Source organism: Oryza brachyantha, chromosome 8, assembly GCF_000231095.2.
Source record: "Oryza brachyantha chromosome 8, ObraRS2, whole genome shotgun sequence".
NCBI lineage: Eukaryota > Viridiplantae > Streptophyta > Magnoliopsida > Poales > Poaceae > Oryza > Oryza brachyantha.
The window spans coordinates 11,281,769-11,296,419 of NC_023170.2; the positions used below are offsets into that span (position 1 = coordinate 11,281,769).

The window sequence follows — 14,651 nt, forward strand, 5'->3', positions numbered from 1 at the left end:
AATCATAATATAGATAATGATATGCATTTATATTATCTCTATACAACGGTTAAATATTATTAAGGATCTCAAAAAACTTTATTTTTAGCCTAACTCATAAAAATCAATACAAAGCCGCAAAGACTATAATATTGTTTATTTTCAAATCTTAATGTATTTTCCCCTTATTTTTTTAAATTTTAATGGATTTATCGTTCACTTTACCAAACTCAAATTTAACCATTGATCAAGAAATAAAGTCTTTTCATAGGGCCAAGGTAGTATTAATTATATAAACGCATTATTTTATATCAACTGCCACTACCATTGATCAATCGAGAAAATGAGTGGGACGGCTACTTAGGTGATCGTTTGTTTTTTATTAAAAAATTAAACATGTTTGCAAATGAAAAATATTTTATGAATATTTTTTATGGAAAGTAAATTTCCATTAAAAAATTAAAATCAACTCTAAATTTAAGGCTGAAAATTTAAATTTTATTTTGTAAACATAAAAGCAAGCGAAATGATGAGTTGCATATATCCATATGGCTACAGTTGAACTTTTTAGATTTAAGTATACATCTGGTTTATCTTTTATATAATGCATTTGACTTTATAATTTTCGTTTGCCGGATAATGAGTCGGTATTTATACGGCACGCCCGTCGAAAGACAAACAAAAACAAGGGACGGTATATACCAGAAGCACACGAAATTCGGAAGGTTCAATCCTAAAAGACTGATTTTTTTCGGAGGCGCCGACGCAAACCGTCGCCAGCGCGACGATCCCATCCCATCCGCCGCCGCTCCGCCGCCCTCCTGCGGAGATTTCGTCGAGGTAAAACCTACCCTAGCCCCAGCTCTGCCGTTCGGCCGGCGGCGAGCTCGGCTTCTTGAAATTTCTCCAATGATTTGATTTCCTCTCCGGGTTCCTTTTTTTTTTCTCTCTCGTCTTCTTGATTTTCGCTCTCGTGGAGGAAATTGGGCGGTAATTTCGTCGGTTGCAGGGAAGGGAAGAGACAAGAGAGGGGATTCCTCGATTCCCCCCCGGTATCTTTCTTGGTTTATTATTCCTAGTACCATTTTTACCGATTTCTATTGGTTCTTTGAGCCGCGGCTTCAGTTCTTGTGTTCCCCGTCTCCGCGCGATCGAATTTAGGGCTTGGCCCGTTCCGCGTGGGTGTAAATTCGATGGGGGAGCTGTTCCAGACTGTCAACGACACTCTACACTGCTTAGAAATTTCAGATGGTAGATTTTTTTTTTCGGTCAAGTAAAGCACAGTTTTTTATTGGAAAAAAATTATATATAATCCAGCTAGACTGAAGCAATCACCGCGGGCACCCACGACAACTAGGGAGAAAAAAATGTCAGCGGGTGTAGGATACAAAGATAATGTGCTGGCAGATGGATGCATTGGTTCTTGCCGTTTGATTGCGACATGCAGATGAATGGTAACCCGCTAAAGATTGCGATTTGAGGATTGTTAGCTGTCGCCTCGTCTGCTGGAGATTGTGGGTAGAGCGCTTGAATTTTACACAATTAAATTATTGCGAGCTTCTTTGTTTGATTTGTTTAAGTTATTTGGAGCGTTGGCTTTGCTGGCTTAGTGTGGCTTGTGCTGGCGCTGGCGCTGGCATTTATCAAAGTATATTCAATCCAAGTCCACTGGATTAGCATCAGGTTCAGCTTCACCTTCCCGCTATATATGTTGTCACTGGTTTTATGTATAGTCTGTAGTGGCCAAGAACATCCTGAAGCAGATAAACGTTGCATATAGGTTTCTTTTGCATCATTCTTTTTCATTACTGAACTTTGTCTATGCTGAATTGTTTTTCTTTTCTTTTGTATGGCTGCATCTATTGCTGGATTGTTGTTGGCACTGTGATGACTTGTTATGTTTTGAACTGTGATGCGGTAATCCTAACCCTTTTTCAGAACAGAATTGCACAATATAAGTTTAAGTTATTGCCTTGTTAGCTTAGTATAGCTTTGAAGAAGATATGTGCATTGTTGGCACCACTATTTGGTCTAAGTAGTCTAAAATTGCAATTGCTTGACTTCTCATTTAGAACGGATTGGGCAATCTACTGTCCTAGCTTATGTTCATCTTTGTTTGTAGCCATAGCTTTATCTATTTCATCTCCTGTCCTTTATGGATGGGAGTTGCTAAATGGCATTAGATAGAAAACCAAGGTGAATTTCATTCGGATTTTGACCACCTGATTTACTTGAAGATTCCCGCACCCAACTCTTTCTCCTTTAGCTCTAGCGAAGCTCGACGATCTCCGGTAAAGGCGGTGGCAGCAGCAGCCCCAACTCCAGCAGAGAACCTACGAATTAGGTTGGGGGAGGGGGAAATTGGTGGGCCTCTCCAAGCTTAGAGGGATGACCGGATGACCATGGGCAGAGGTTGAGCAGGCAGTGGGCGGCGGACATGAGCGGGCAGAGTTGAAGGGGTGGAGGAGGGCCATTTTAGCTCCTATCCTTTATTGATGGGAATTGCTAAATGACATTTGGCAGAAAATCGAGGGAATTTCATACAGATTTTGACCACCTGAGTTGCTTGAAGATTCTTGCACCCAACTCTTTCTCCTCCAGCTCTGGCGAAGCTCAACGGTCTCTGGTAATAGTGGCGGCAGTGGCAGCTCCAACTCTAGCAGAGAACATCCAGATTAACTTAGGGGAGGGGGAAGTTGGGGGCTTCTCCGGGCTTAGAGGGATGACCATGGGTGGAGGTTAGGCAGGCGGTGGACAGTGGACATGGGCAGACGGAGCTGAAGGGATGGAGGAGGGGTGGGCTGGCCGGAGACGGGGTTGAGGGGAACGAGAACCACGAGAGGGTCAGGAGGCATATCCGCCAAGACGGAGGGCAGTGGGGCAGGGGCAACTCAGCAGAGCTGGGGAGGATGACCACGAGAGGGTCAGGAGGCATATCCGCTGTCTTACAAATGTTACTATTTATTGGCACATCATCTGTTTGCATAGTACAAAAAACTTTACTACCATTCAGATGTTACTATCTATATTTCGTTAGCATATGGCATCATTGGTAATTCTCCATTTCTTCCTTTCTAGATAAGCCATGGGTCAGGCACTTGGTTTGATACAAGTAGATCAATCGACAGTAGCCATCAAGGAATCCTTTGGGAAGTTTGATGAGGTTCTTGAGCCTGGATGCCACTTTTTACCCTGGTGCATAGGGAAGCAGATTGCCGGATATCTTTCCTTGCGTGTGCAGCAGCTTGACGTCCGTTGTGAAACAAAGACTAAGGTTTCCCCAATTTATTTTCCTAACTCTTTTTTTCTTTCATATTTCATGACAAATGCCTGGAGCAGTTACCAGTCATGATAAAACATGCTTCTCAAAAGTCCTGGTTCTGTTTTATTGTTTGCTACTTTAAATCACTTTGATAATGACTATGTGCAAATACCTCTGTTTTCTCATTTCTCACTTAAATGATACACTAATGCATGAAATATCAAGGAGTGAACTGATTTTTCTGCTTCTAGCCCTCTGATGATCATTTGTGGATATCTGCAGGACAACGTTTTTGTCAATGTCGTGGCTTCTGTGCAATACCGTGCTCTTGCTGACAAGGCATCAGATGCCTTTTACAAGCTTAGCAATACCAGGGAGCAAATCCAGTCGTATGTTTTTGATGGTAAGGTTTATGTTTATAACATTTACTCGTCCACTGCATATGCAGCTTATGCTCATGTGGTAGCCTAGACATTCCTAGCTCAATGTTTTTTCCTCTATCATTCAATGCTAACAGAACTTTCTTCCTCATGTTCAGTAATCAGGGCTAGTGTTCCAAAGATGAACTTGGATGATGCATTTGAGCAGAAGAATGAAATCGCAAAAGCTGTGGAAGATGAGCTTGAAAAGGTTTCCGTTCATTAATTGGTGGTTATTTAGAGCATAATGTAGTTACTGACCTATTTGTATGTACTCTGTAGGCTATGTCAATGTATGGTTATGAGATTGTGCAAACACTGATTGTTGATATCGAACCAGATGAGCATGTGAAGAGAGCCATGAATGAAATCAATGCAGGTAAGTTTTAGCTAAAACATCAACTCATTTTTTTTATTCAAAGACATTATTTGGCTTGACATTTATGCTTAACATTTGAGCTTTCATTCAAGAAGGACACATGTTCTTTTTTTCAACTGGTTAAATCAGTGGGCGCTTCCTTGAGTAGTATACTCCTGAGTTGTCAACAAGATGGCACTTACCAGTTAAATCTCATCCATTAAAACCATTGCCCTCGTCTTTCGCTTTTGCCTATGCTTATAAGCGAAAATTTGAATTTTCAACTTTAAATTTGGAGTTAATTTTGGGATTTATTCATTGTAGTCTATTTTTCACCTTACTTTTATATCGCTAAAAACACGCATATAAAATTTTTATTTTTCGTTAGCAAATATGTCGTTTGGCTTTTTCTTTACAAAAGCCAAACGATCACCCTGCATGTTTATGATGTCTAATTCTATTTAAGTTTTATATTGTAATACTGAAAATTGTTGCTGCAATATTTTGAAATATATTTAGGCTTTCAATATTGTAGAGTTGAACTTAGGAAAGTGTGGATTGTAATATTGTTATATACAGATGTACGTAACAAGTTATGAACTTCGTAAAGACTTGCACCATAACAGTAACACACAAGTAACTGCATCATATGTGCTCCGTTTGCAACAAAAATGTTTTGCTCAACAAGTAGTCAAGTAAGTATCCTGGACGGCAACATATTTTAACTGATTTTGCGATTTGATGATTCAGCTGCCAGGCTGAGGGTGGCAGCCAATGAGAAAGCTGAAGCAGAGAAGATTCTCCAGATCAAGAGAGCTGAAGGAGATGCAGAATCCAAGTACTTGGCTGGTCTGGGTATCGCGAGGCAGCGTCAGGCTATAGTGGATGGGCTGAGAGACAGTGTTCTTGCCTTCTCCGAGAACGTGCCTGGGACCTCTGCCAAGGATGTCATGGATATGGTTCTGGTTACGCAATACTTCGACACCATGAAGGAGATAGGAGCCTCATCCAAGTCCTCTTCAGTTTTCATCCCCCACGGGCCCGGTGCCGTCAAAGATATCGCTGCACAGATAAGAGATGGTCAGCTCCAAGCCAAATTTGTTTAAGAGGATGTGGCAAAGAATGGTGGTTCAGGATTTCCTGAGTATGAATGGAATTCTACAGTAATATCCTATCTACATATTCAATATTTTGTGAGATAAAAGTATATAACTTAGGCAAAAGCAGATCGATTGTAAGTACCATGCACGCCTGCTTCAGGACCGTTTGTTTATAGTAGTACTTCGTGAGGTTATTTGCCTAGAGTGTCAATATACTTGAGTTACATGTTTCTGTAAATAATTCCTAAATATTACGTGTCAGTATGGAATTATTTGCATGTTTAGTGACCTTAAGTAATGTCTCGTCTTATTTATGTGCTGTCATGACAAGTTTCTTGTGGAGAAATGTCATGACCTTAAGTGTGTATTACTTGTGGAGAAATATCAAATACAAGACTTATTTTTCTGCCACTTCAATACCTTACTGAGCATTGGAAATTGGGAGGAGATGAAACATGTATTTGTAATTTGAGAATTCCTTCATTGGAAACACTGGAAACGTGCAAATTGTGCTTAAGATTATTCGCATGTTCTTGTTTGCTGTTTGTTTTTCAATGGATGGCACGAACTTTAAAAAGGAGAATTTCTTCGCTTCTTGGTACAGGTACAAGCACATTTCTGTAAAATAATTGATCTTGACATTCTTCTCGACAATATTAGTTGATCTGGGTGTAAAATTTCCATAGTACATCAAACACAAGTAATCTGCAGCACCATCTTGCAAATGATACTCATTTGCGCTATAAACTTCACTTCCTGATCATACAAGCAACACTCATTTTCTGGCGCATGGTATTCAGTTACAAAGCAAAAAAATTTCTATGCAGACTTCCATTCAGAGTTTCAGACACTCTCACTAGCTGCAGTCCTGCAATGTCTGTCTGGATCAATGCAAGAACTTGCCTAAAATCCCAGACGAGATGGCCTCCTCCTCATCCGCTCGCCGGTGGTGCAGCTTGATCTGCAGCAGCGTTTGCCGTCGCCTCCTTCTCGAGCTGGAGGAGTCGAACCACTATCTCCTGCTTCTTCGCCTTCAGGTCGTCGATCTTGGCGTCCAGCTTCTCCAGCTTGGCTCTCAGCTTGGCCGCGTCCGTCGTCTCCTCGACCTTCTCCTTCTTCTTCTTCTTCTCCGTCTTCTCTTTCTTCTCCTTCTTTTCCTTCGCCGGTTTCGCCTCCTCCGCGTGTTCCTTGATGATGTTCCAATGGAATGTAAGTTAAGATTGCAGATGTTCATGGGAATTTGGTGGGTATGGTGCATGGGTTTGCGAGTTAAGTGTGATTGTTTGATGTGTAAGCATCCATGTGTCATCTTGGTCTTTTTTTGCCCTTCGAAGACGGTTTATATTAACACGCAAATCTTTTGCGTGTTTCAAAAAAATATTTAATAACCATCCCGTGGAAATTATCTTGGTTGTAATACCCAGCATATAAGGATGGTGTTGTGAGCCTACTAACCCAATTCGAGACTCATTTCTTAGGACTCAGGAAAGTGTGCATGAGAACAAGCCTTACCATGCCATATGTTTTTCTAAAAAGAATTTATTACCTTATCCTTTATCTCCTCCTTGGGATGTTCCTTCGTTACATCTGCAGATTCCATCTGCGTTGAGGGAGAATAGGATGCAGATGTTCACAGAATTAGCTTGGAATTAAACAGAGACCAGTCATAAAATGGAAACATGAAGCTTCTCAAATCAAGAGATCAGAATTTAGAAGGCACAGGAAACGGGAGCTAGTTAGCTTGCCTTTCTCAGGAAACTAATTGACAAGATTATCTGTGGTGAGATCTCTGTGAATGTCCCAGAACGTGGACTGTTGTGGACAGCAAAACCAGTTTCTTGACTTAACCAGAATTTATACAAACTAGAATTGAGTTCTATAATTAGGATTGTGTATGGATTTGGGGCATGGTGTTGTGAGGACAAGAGTGAAAGTCTCATTCAGCTAACAATAGCATCATTTTTTACTGTAGCACTAGCTAGCAAGAAAATCTACCTGGCTATCTATTTAATAACCACCTAAACCATATATATATATATATATATATATATATATATATATAAATATAAAGAGCTAGGCGAAGTAGAATATATCTCGGTGCTAGTCAATGTTAAGTTTTAAACAATATATCTCCTTTAATTTACATCAACCCCGCTATACGTATGACATAATTATACTACCTGCGTACGATTGAAACACTGTAACAATTGATTAGATAAAGGAGGTCAAGTGAGTGGCACTGTAGCCGTTGAATGACTGAGTCATACGTAAGTCAAATGGTTGGTTTCAATTTACATCCAAAGAAGTATACATATATGCAATTGCTATTGCAGGACTAGTCAAATCAATGGAGTTACAAGAGTTAACTCTAAGAATGTGCTATTTGATGGATCTCCCCTGCATTGTCCGCAAGGAGCGACGTAGGTGGTGTTCTCAATCTCTGCCATGGTCATTCCTCCCTCCTTGTGCTTACTCTGCCACCACGAGAACACACGCAGAAGGCCCAACAAGCGGCAAGGACGGTGGTGGTGGGGCTATCCTATATTCAGGCAATGACACATTGTGTTTTGTTCGCGTATGTCTTCTATATTTGGACAACGACACATAATTTATTATTGTTGTTTAAGGTTTATGCCAATAATAATCTTAAATGTCATAGGTTGCGTATCGGGCCCTCTGCTTGGTAATGAAGCACCTCTTTCATGATTGTTCTGACTAGTTTTTATTCTAACTAGTTGAGATAGATGGCATCAAACAACTTATAACTATGTCTGATAAGATCTGTTACTTTTGTGAGATATTGTTGGATAGTATAGCAATATCATGTGATGTCATCATTGTTTGAGGTATCTAACTCAGTCATCGCGGGAGATGGCATGAACGGAGACTTAGGTTGTCCATTTATGAGTGGAAGCCTCTGTTATTGATGTCCTGAATAGTCAAGCAAAAAACATGGACAAAATCTCAACAAAGCATATTGGATAGTATCGATTATTTTTTGTGATAAATCATCCTGATATGGCAACTCTTTTCACAACTCTCCTAGGTGATACTAGGGACAATTTTGAAATATTGTGCTTAATATTCTTGAAAAGTAATTTCTAGAAAAAAATATAACATAAAATATCGAGCATGTATTCGGTAATGTGTATAGATCTTGTAGTCGTATCAGGATATATTAAGCATATTGAAATCACATATTTTTCACCATAGATCGAGCAAAATTTATACATGTATTAAAGAGTGCAAACCCCTAACCATGAGATTGTAGTCAGCCTAATGACAAGAGCTCGTAAAAATAATATTGTGTATAAAATGCTCTATGTAAATACAATATATTTATTATATTAAAAGGTAGGATAAATTGGATAAAAAAAATACGTACCCGGTGGATACATGTTAAAGGTATCTACCAAATTAGCATATTGGCTTAAAAAAGTCTATCAACTAAATACCGCATTATATACTAAATCATATATGAATTGATCAAATGATTAATAGATTGGAATGACAAACCTGATATCTTTATGAAGATCAACATTTTCACTGGAGCACAACCTAGTTGACGATTTTAGTTCAGAAGTTATTAGCTCGGGTCCCCAATTTAAGGCTCCAAGATCGACAATTTTGAACTACTGTCTTCCACGATGACGATGTCTTAAAGCAATATCTATCGTAGTAGATCAAATTGTTGATGATTAAAATGGTGATGGTTTCGATGCGAAGGTAGGTGACCTACGTTAAATCTCCTAGGCCCAAGCTATCATGGAGACCTTGTCAAAAGTGTCACTTCTGGAAGTTATCTTCGATGAAAACCTTCGAAACAACAACCCCCTATCTGGTGCATCAACTATCAGAACAAAGATCTGATTACGATATTCGATGATGTAGGGTTCAATCAGTGCTAAAGTATTTGTGAGATAGCAATTATGAGAAGAACACATGTGTTTTTATACATGTTTGGTCTTCTTAATAATGGTTAATAGCCCTACTCCTATTAGCCAGAGTCAGTATTGCCTTTATAGCAATCTCACATAAGTACGATATACAAGGAGTAAACCTTAGTCAAGGTTTCAACTCTATCGGCATGGTAGCACGAGCATGGTTATCAACAGCTAGATATTATCGGGCCTCTCCAACATAGACTCAATAAGATTATATTCGTTCGCTTCTAATTGTCACTCAGGGTCTATATGGCATCTCAAGGCTTCTTGAATTCTTAAGGCCTGCTCCCTTGCCCACCCCCTCTGGTGGGTCATTTATTTATCCCCACGGTTGTCCTCTTGTCCAAGTAAAATTAGGGAGACAAATTTGTAAACTATATGAAAAATCTTGCTAGGATTCGAGTAGACTCTGTATTTGATTATCTATCAAGGAGCCCTTCATTATATGCTCGGGACTTTATCAATATGGATGGGAATTTTTTTCATAGAGTATTTCTACCCTATAGTGCACCAACAAGATTTACTCATTAGACAAATCTAACGGCTGATATCATTTGCTTCAGATCGAACAGTCCACGCCCTCCTTCCTTTTATGGGTTCCCCAAATCATGCCTACATTCTGTTAACCTCTCATTCTATTTACCGGCTCCTAAAATCACACGCACTTTCCATCCATCCTCCCTATATCAAATTTAACGGATTAAATCTCAGTCAAATATAGATCAAAAATTCAACGTATCATAAAAAGGCTGGATATAGATTTCTTATCTATACTATAGTGCACAAACTTGTTTTACTCATTGGACAAATCCAACGGCTCAAATCATCTACATCAGATCGAATGGTCCACGTTCAATAAACCCTCCTTCCTTTTATGGGTTTCCCCAAATCACACATACATTTCATTAAACTCTCCTTCTATTTACTGGCTCCCAAAATCACGCTCAATTTCCATATATCATCCCTATATCAAATTTAATGCATTAAATCTCGATTAAATAGAGATTCAAAATTCAATGTGTCATAAAAAGGTCGGAGGGTTTATTGAATGTGTGTATATATAATCTAATATTTATATGTACGTTCGAGTTGACAATATTAAATAATGAAAGATATTTTTCACACAGTGGTATTTGTAATACTTGCTTGGTGTTTTCTTATATGTGTATATCAACATGAATAAATCAATAGTGTCAAATAAAAAAACGAGTATAAAATAAATTTTGTAATATATATATATATTATTTAAATTATAAACATGTGTGTGTTTAGATTGGCTCATAGGTAACTGCAGGAGCTATTTTTTGACGCAGTAGTATTTGTACTACTTCGTCTGTTTTTTTAAGCGTAGTTAAATTTTGAAACTATGGTTGGCCATTTGTATTTTTCAAATTTTATTGCAAATATACTATATCATAAGTCGATCATAAAATAAAAATGAACAACTTGTTTGGGTTCAAATTAAATTATTTATTTAATATATATGCACATGTATCATCTAATCTACTCTATAGTGATAAAATATATTAGAAACTTTCTATAATATAAGTTTGTATTAGAAACTCTGTATGTGTAATGCATAGACAAAATCTTTCTATATATTAGAAATGTCCTATAAAATATAAATTGACACAGTATATAGTTCCTATAATTATTCTATGTATACACATACATGCCAGATTTATGACTGATTGTATATAAGATTTTTTATTCCTGTTAGATTCTGATAAAAGAACATTGTTCACTAGGATTGCACAAATTTGCCTAAATACTTCATTTTACATGAATTAGAAGATAGATCATAATTGTATTGTATTAAGGACCGATATGCACGTCTTTAAAAAAATTTATATTTAGTATATCTTTAGTATAGACATTTCTTAATAGCATAAGGGATAGTACACATATGGCCATAAAATTCATTTGGTTGAATATTACTGTGGATGGATAAAATTGTGCAATGTCTAAACCATAAATTTTATTTCAATCGTTTGATTTTTATTATTAAATATCATCATATGTTAGCACATGTATGTTTGATATATGATGAATCGAGTTAAGGTGCAATTAGATCTATTAGAAAAAATAGTTTCACTAACGAAATTAAATAATATATGAATGAAAATATTATAACACTGTAGCGTTAGCACGGGTATATCACTATGTAGTACTCCTGTCGAGATAAGTACATGTCTATGGATATCCCGTATCCATAACACTGACATATATTTAGATATGTTTTATATCTGGTTTTTACCTTTATAGTTGATAACAAAAACAAAAATTATACAAGTACAAAAGGTTCTTGCAAACTCTTTATATAACTTATATGACAAACAATGGCTACATCTTTACTTTTAGCAAATAATTACAAATTATCCAGATCAAATGGTTAAAATCCTAAGTCTAACTGAACTTTTTTTAACGTACCTATAAAATTACCCGGAAGAAAAATCATACTAGAGCCATGGAAGAAATTGTAATATGGTAAAAACAAGAATCATGATTCTGTGTTTGAAGTTTTACACCGATAGAAATGAAGATATGATAAATACAAAGAACATGAAGAACAAGATAGAGAAAAGTACATCCAATCTGAGAGGTAAAAGGAATATCAAACAAAAGAATGTTTGGTTGGAGAGTGTGCCCAGAATTACACCTATTTCTGAACAATAGTATGTATTAAATTTCGGATGAGGACCAACCCAAGTACACGCTATGACAAATTTATGCAAAATTTATGCAGATCAATCGTATTAATAAAAAATAAAATAACAACAAAAAAGAAAACTAATGTAACTACAGAGAAGCAATAGCAGTAGGCACAATCGACAGACAACACTTGAGTATAGCAACTTACCTAATCTTAAAATAAATCCTCATCGAACGCACCTCTGGCTTCTAGGGAAAAAGGACCAAACGAAAGACTGATTACAACCACCATACTCACCATGGCACACCAGACAAATGTAATAAATATATGCATAATGGTGTAAAAAGGAATAAAAGGCTCAGGGGTTACTTTTGCATAAAACAACATTTTACAAAAGCAAAACATTGATAATTAAATAATATTATTAAACAAAACACTAGTCAGTGCTTAACCACACCAAACCAGACCCAACCAACACTAATATTGTGCTGAACCACACAACACCAGTGCCACTAATATCATGTTAAACCACATAGTACTAGCTTAACCCATCTATCTTAACAAAATTTAACTATGTCTATTTAATTATGAAAATAGAGTAAGTAACTATGATGAATCTTGTTCGGTCTCCCATAACCATAGGCATGACTTTTTTTGAACAATTTTACTGCAATCGTAGGTGTACATACCTATAGTTTGTTTGGCTGGATATCTTCGTACGGGAGGTCAGCGAACAAAATTGGATATGATGGCCGAGAAAAGAGACTACTCCATAAAGATGGCAAATGAGTGTATTTAGTCAAGTTGTCCGAATGAACTCATCCACCTTGACTAACCATGGTCATTAGTGATTGATTAGTGATAATTAGCATATTTTATCATTAGTCATTAATTACTAATTTTAAATTAGTCTTAATTAGGGTTAATAGATATATTTTCTTGTTAATTGGTACTAGTTATGACAAGATCTATAATAATTAATTTATATTATTATTTGTTAGTAATTTAATATGCTTCGTCATATCCACCCTCGTTCATCGAAACAAACAAAAAGTTACATCATCCAATCCATCTAACCAAATACAAAATTGGACCACCGTATCCTTAGAAACATGAATACCCATATCGGATCCGGCCAACACAAGTTGACTGCCATCCAAAGGCATTGTCGGTGCATATGCTTAGCGTTGAAAGTGGTTCGGATAATTTCCGTATGACCGAGCCATTTTTGGATCCAGACAACTTCGGCCGGAAAGTTTTGAAAATTTTCGAATTTGGAATCAAATTCGTTTTTTTGTTTGGAAACGGAAACAAAAATGAATACAGTAAAGGTGTATCCGTCGAATTCGGAAAACGGTTAGATACTATCGGGATTTTTTTAGATATCCGTAGTAATACATTAATTACTCAATCCAATCAACCCAACTCAAATAAGTCCATCCCATTGACCCAACTAGTGTTAACCCTAGCTGGTTCTACCTGACTACCTTTAAATAGTCCAGGCGTTCACGGCTTCACACGAGTACGTCCCGATGGCCCCACAGTCGCCATAGATGTTTCTTATTACCACTAATCACTTATACTTAGAAATGTTGATGAGTTATATTAGAAAAAAAACAAAAAGTTATATTTTTTGATGATTTGTGAAGCTTAGTTTATAGGGTTTTTATGTTACATCACCCTATTCTTTTCGATTTGTATCCACTCCGTATTTGTATTCGATAATATTCAATTCCGTCTTCGTATCTGGGTTTTCGGTTCTGATTTTAGTATAAAAAATAAAAAAATATGATAGAGCTAATTTTCAACCATATTTAATCCGTTTAATCCCTGTGTATGCTCAATTCCAGAAGCAAGTGAAAAAAAGAGAGAATTCCCTGTATGCCACTAAAATTATATCATGTTCTTTTCATGCAAAAAATCAAACTTTCCTCTATGCCATTCACTTAATTTTTTTTCTTACATGCCACTACGGTTAAGTTTTCCATCCAACTCCATTAACTTATTTTGGTTACGTTCCTTCTATGCCACTACATGTCAAATGACCCGAAACATAGCATTGAAAATTGGTATTTTTGAATAAAATTTGAAATTAAGACTGCAGAATTGAAAATTGATATTTTCGAATGAAATTTGGAAATTGATATTTTCAGATAAATTTGAAATGACCTGCAACGTAGAATTGAAAATTTGAAAATATAATTTCCCTACTTAGAATTTTTCAGAGATTTTCTGTCACTTTGTTTACTCGTTTATTTTTTTCAGAGATTTAACACCATTTTAGTTTTTGAAATTTTTCAAAAGGTTTAAAAAAGATACCCAGGCTGTGATAGTTAGCGATTGAGGTCAAATATTGCTCTTTAGTACTCTTCAAAGTAGGGAAATTGATATTTTTCAAATTTTCAATTCTATGCTGCGGGTCATTTCAAATTTATCTGAAAGTATCAATTTTCAAATTTTATCTGAAAATATCAATTTTCAAATTTTATTTGAAAATATCAATTTTCAATTCTGTTGTCTTAATTTCAAATTTTATTCGAAAATACCAATTTTCAATGCTATGTTTCGGATCATTTGGCATGTAGTGGCATAGAAGGAACGTAAGCAAAATAAGTTAACGGAGTTGGATGAAAAAGTTAACGGCATTGGCACGTAAAGGATAAAAAATTAAGTGAATGACATATAGGGAAGTTTAATTTTTTGCATGGCATAAAAGAAACATGGTATAATTTTTGTGGCATACAGTGAATTCTCTCTTAAAAAAAGAGTTCCTTTTTTTAGGTGGTGTTTAGGACAAGGGGCTAAACTTTAGCCTAGCCCCTTGTCCCATCGGATGTTTGGACACGTATTATAAATAGTAAACGTAGACTATTAATAAAACTCATCTATAATCTTGGGCTAATTCACGAGACGAATCTAATGAACCTAATTAATCC

The 14,651-nt window shown here is 36.6% G+C and overlaps 2 protein-coding genes across 2 annotated transcripts; one reads left to right on the top strand and one right to left on the bottom strand.

Annotated features, from left to right (window-relative positions):
• Positions 1 to 683: 683 nt before the first annotated feature.
• On the top strand, positions 684 to 5,529 carry LOC102700260 (hypersensitive-induced response protein 1). Its single transcript, XM_006659318.3, has 6 exons — positions 684 to 819; positions 3,058 to 3,253; positions 3,524 to 3,644; positions 3,780 to 3,871; positions 3,943 to 4,039; positions 4,769 to 5,529. Exons 2-6 carry the CDS (start codon positions 3,065 to 3,067, stop codon positions 5,122 to 5,124), a joined length of 855 nt encoding a protein of 284 aa, XP_006659381.1. The 5' UTR covers positions 684 to 819; positions 3,058 to 3,064; the 3' UTR covers positions 5,125 to 5,529.
• A 186-nt stretch (positions 5,530 to 5,715) lies between these two features.
• Positions 5,716 to 6,936, bottom strand: LOC107304807 (protein PXR1-like). The gene is made up of 3 exons (XM_015840425.1): positions 6,864 to 6,936; positions 6,665 to 6,718; positions 5,716 to 6,305 (listed from the first exon to the last, which is right to left on the bottom strand). Exons 2-3 carry the CDS (start codon positions 6,716 to 6,718, stop codon positions 6,051 to 6,053), a joined length of 309 nt encoding a protein of 102 aa, XP_015695911.1. The 5' UTR covers positions 6,864 to 6,936; the 3' UTR covers positions 5,716 to 6,050.
• Positions 6,937 to 14,651: the final 7,715 nt, after the last annotated feature.

Bases quoted from the DNA above. Each gene is read 5' to 3' on its own strand.
- LOC102700260 (XM_006659318.3), top strand. From the start codon at position 3,065: ATGGGTCAGGCACTTGGTTTGATACAAGTAGATCAATCGACAGTAGCC. The intron at 3,872-3,942 runs GTTTCCGTTCAT...TGTACTCTGTAG, and splicing joins TGGAAGATGAGCTTGAAAAG to GCTATGTCAATGTATGGTTA. The intron at 4,040-4,768 runs GTAAGTTTTAGC...TTGATGATTCAG, and splicing joins CATGAATGAAATCAATGCAG to CTGCCAGGCTGAGGGTGGCA.
- LOC107304807 (XM_015840425.1), bottom strand. From the start codon at position 6,718: ATGGAATCTGCAGATGTAACGAAGGAACATCCCAAGGAGGAGATAAAG. The intron at 6,306-6,664 runs GTAATAAATTCT...AACATCATCAAG, and splicing joins AGGAGGAGATAAAGGATAAG to GAACACGCGGAGGAGGCGAA.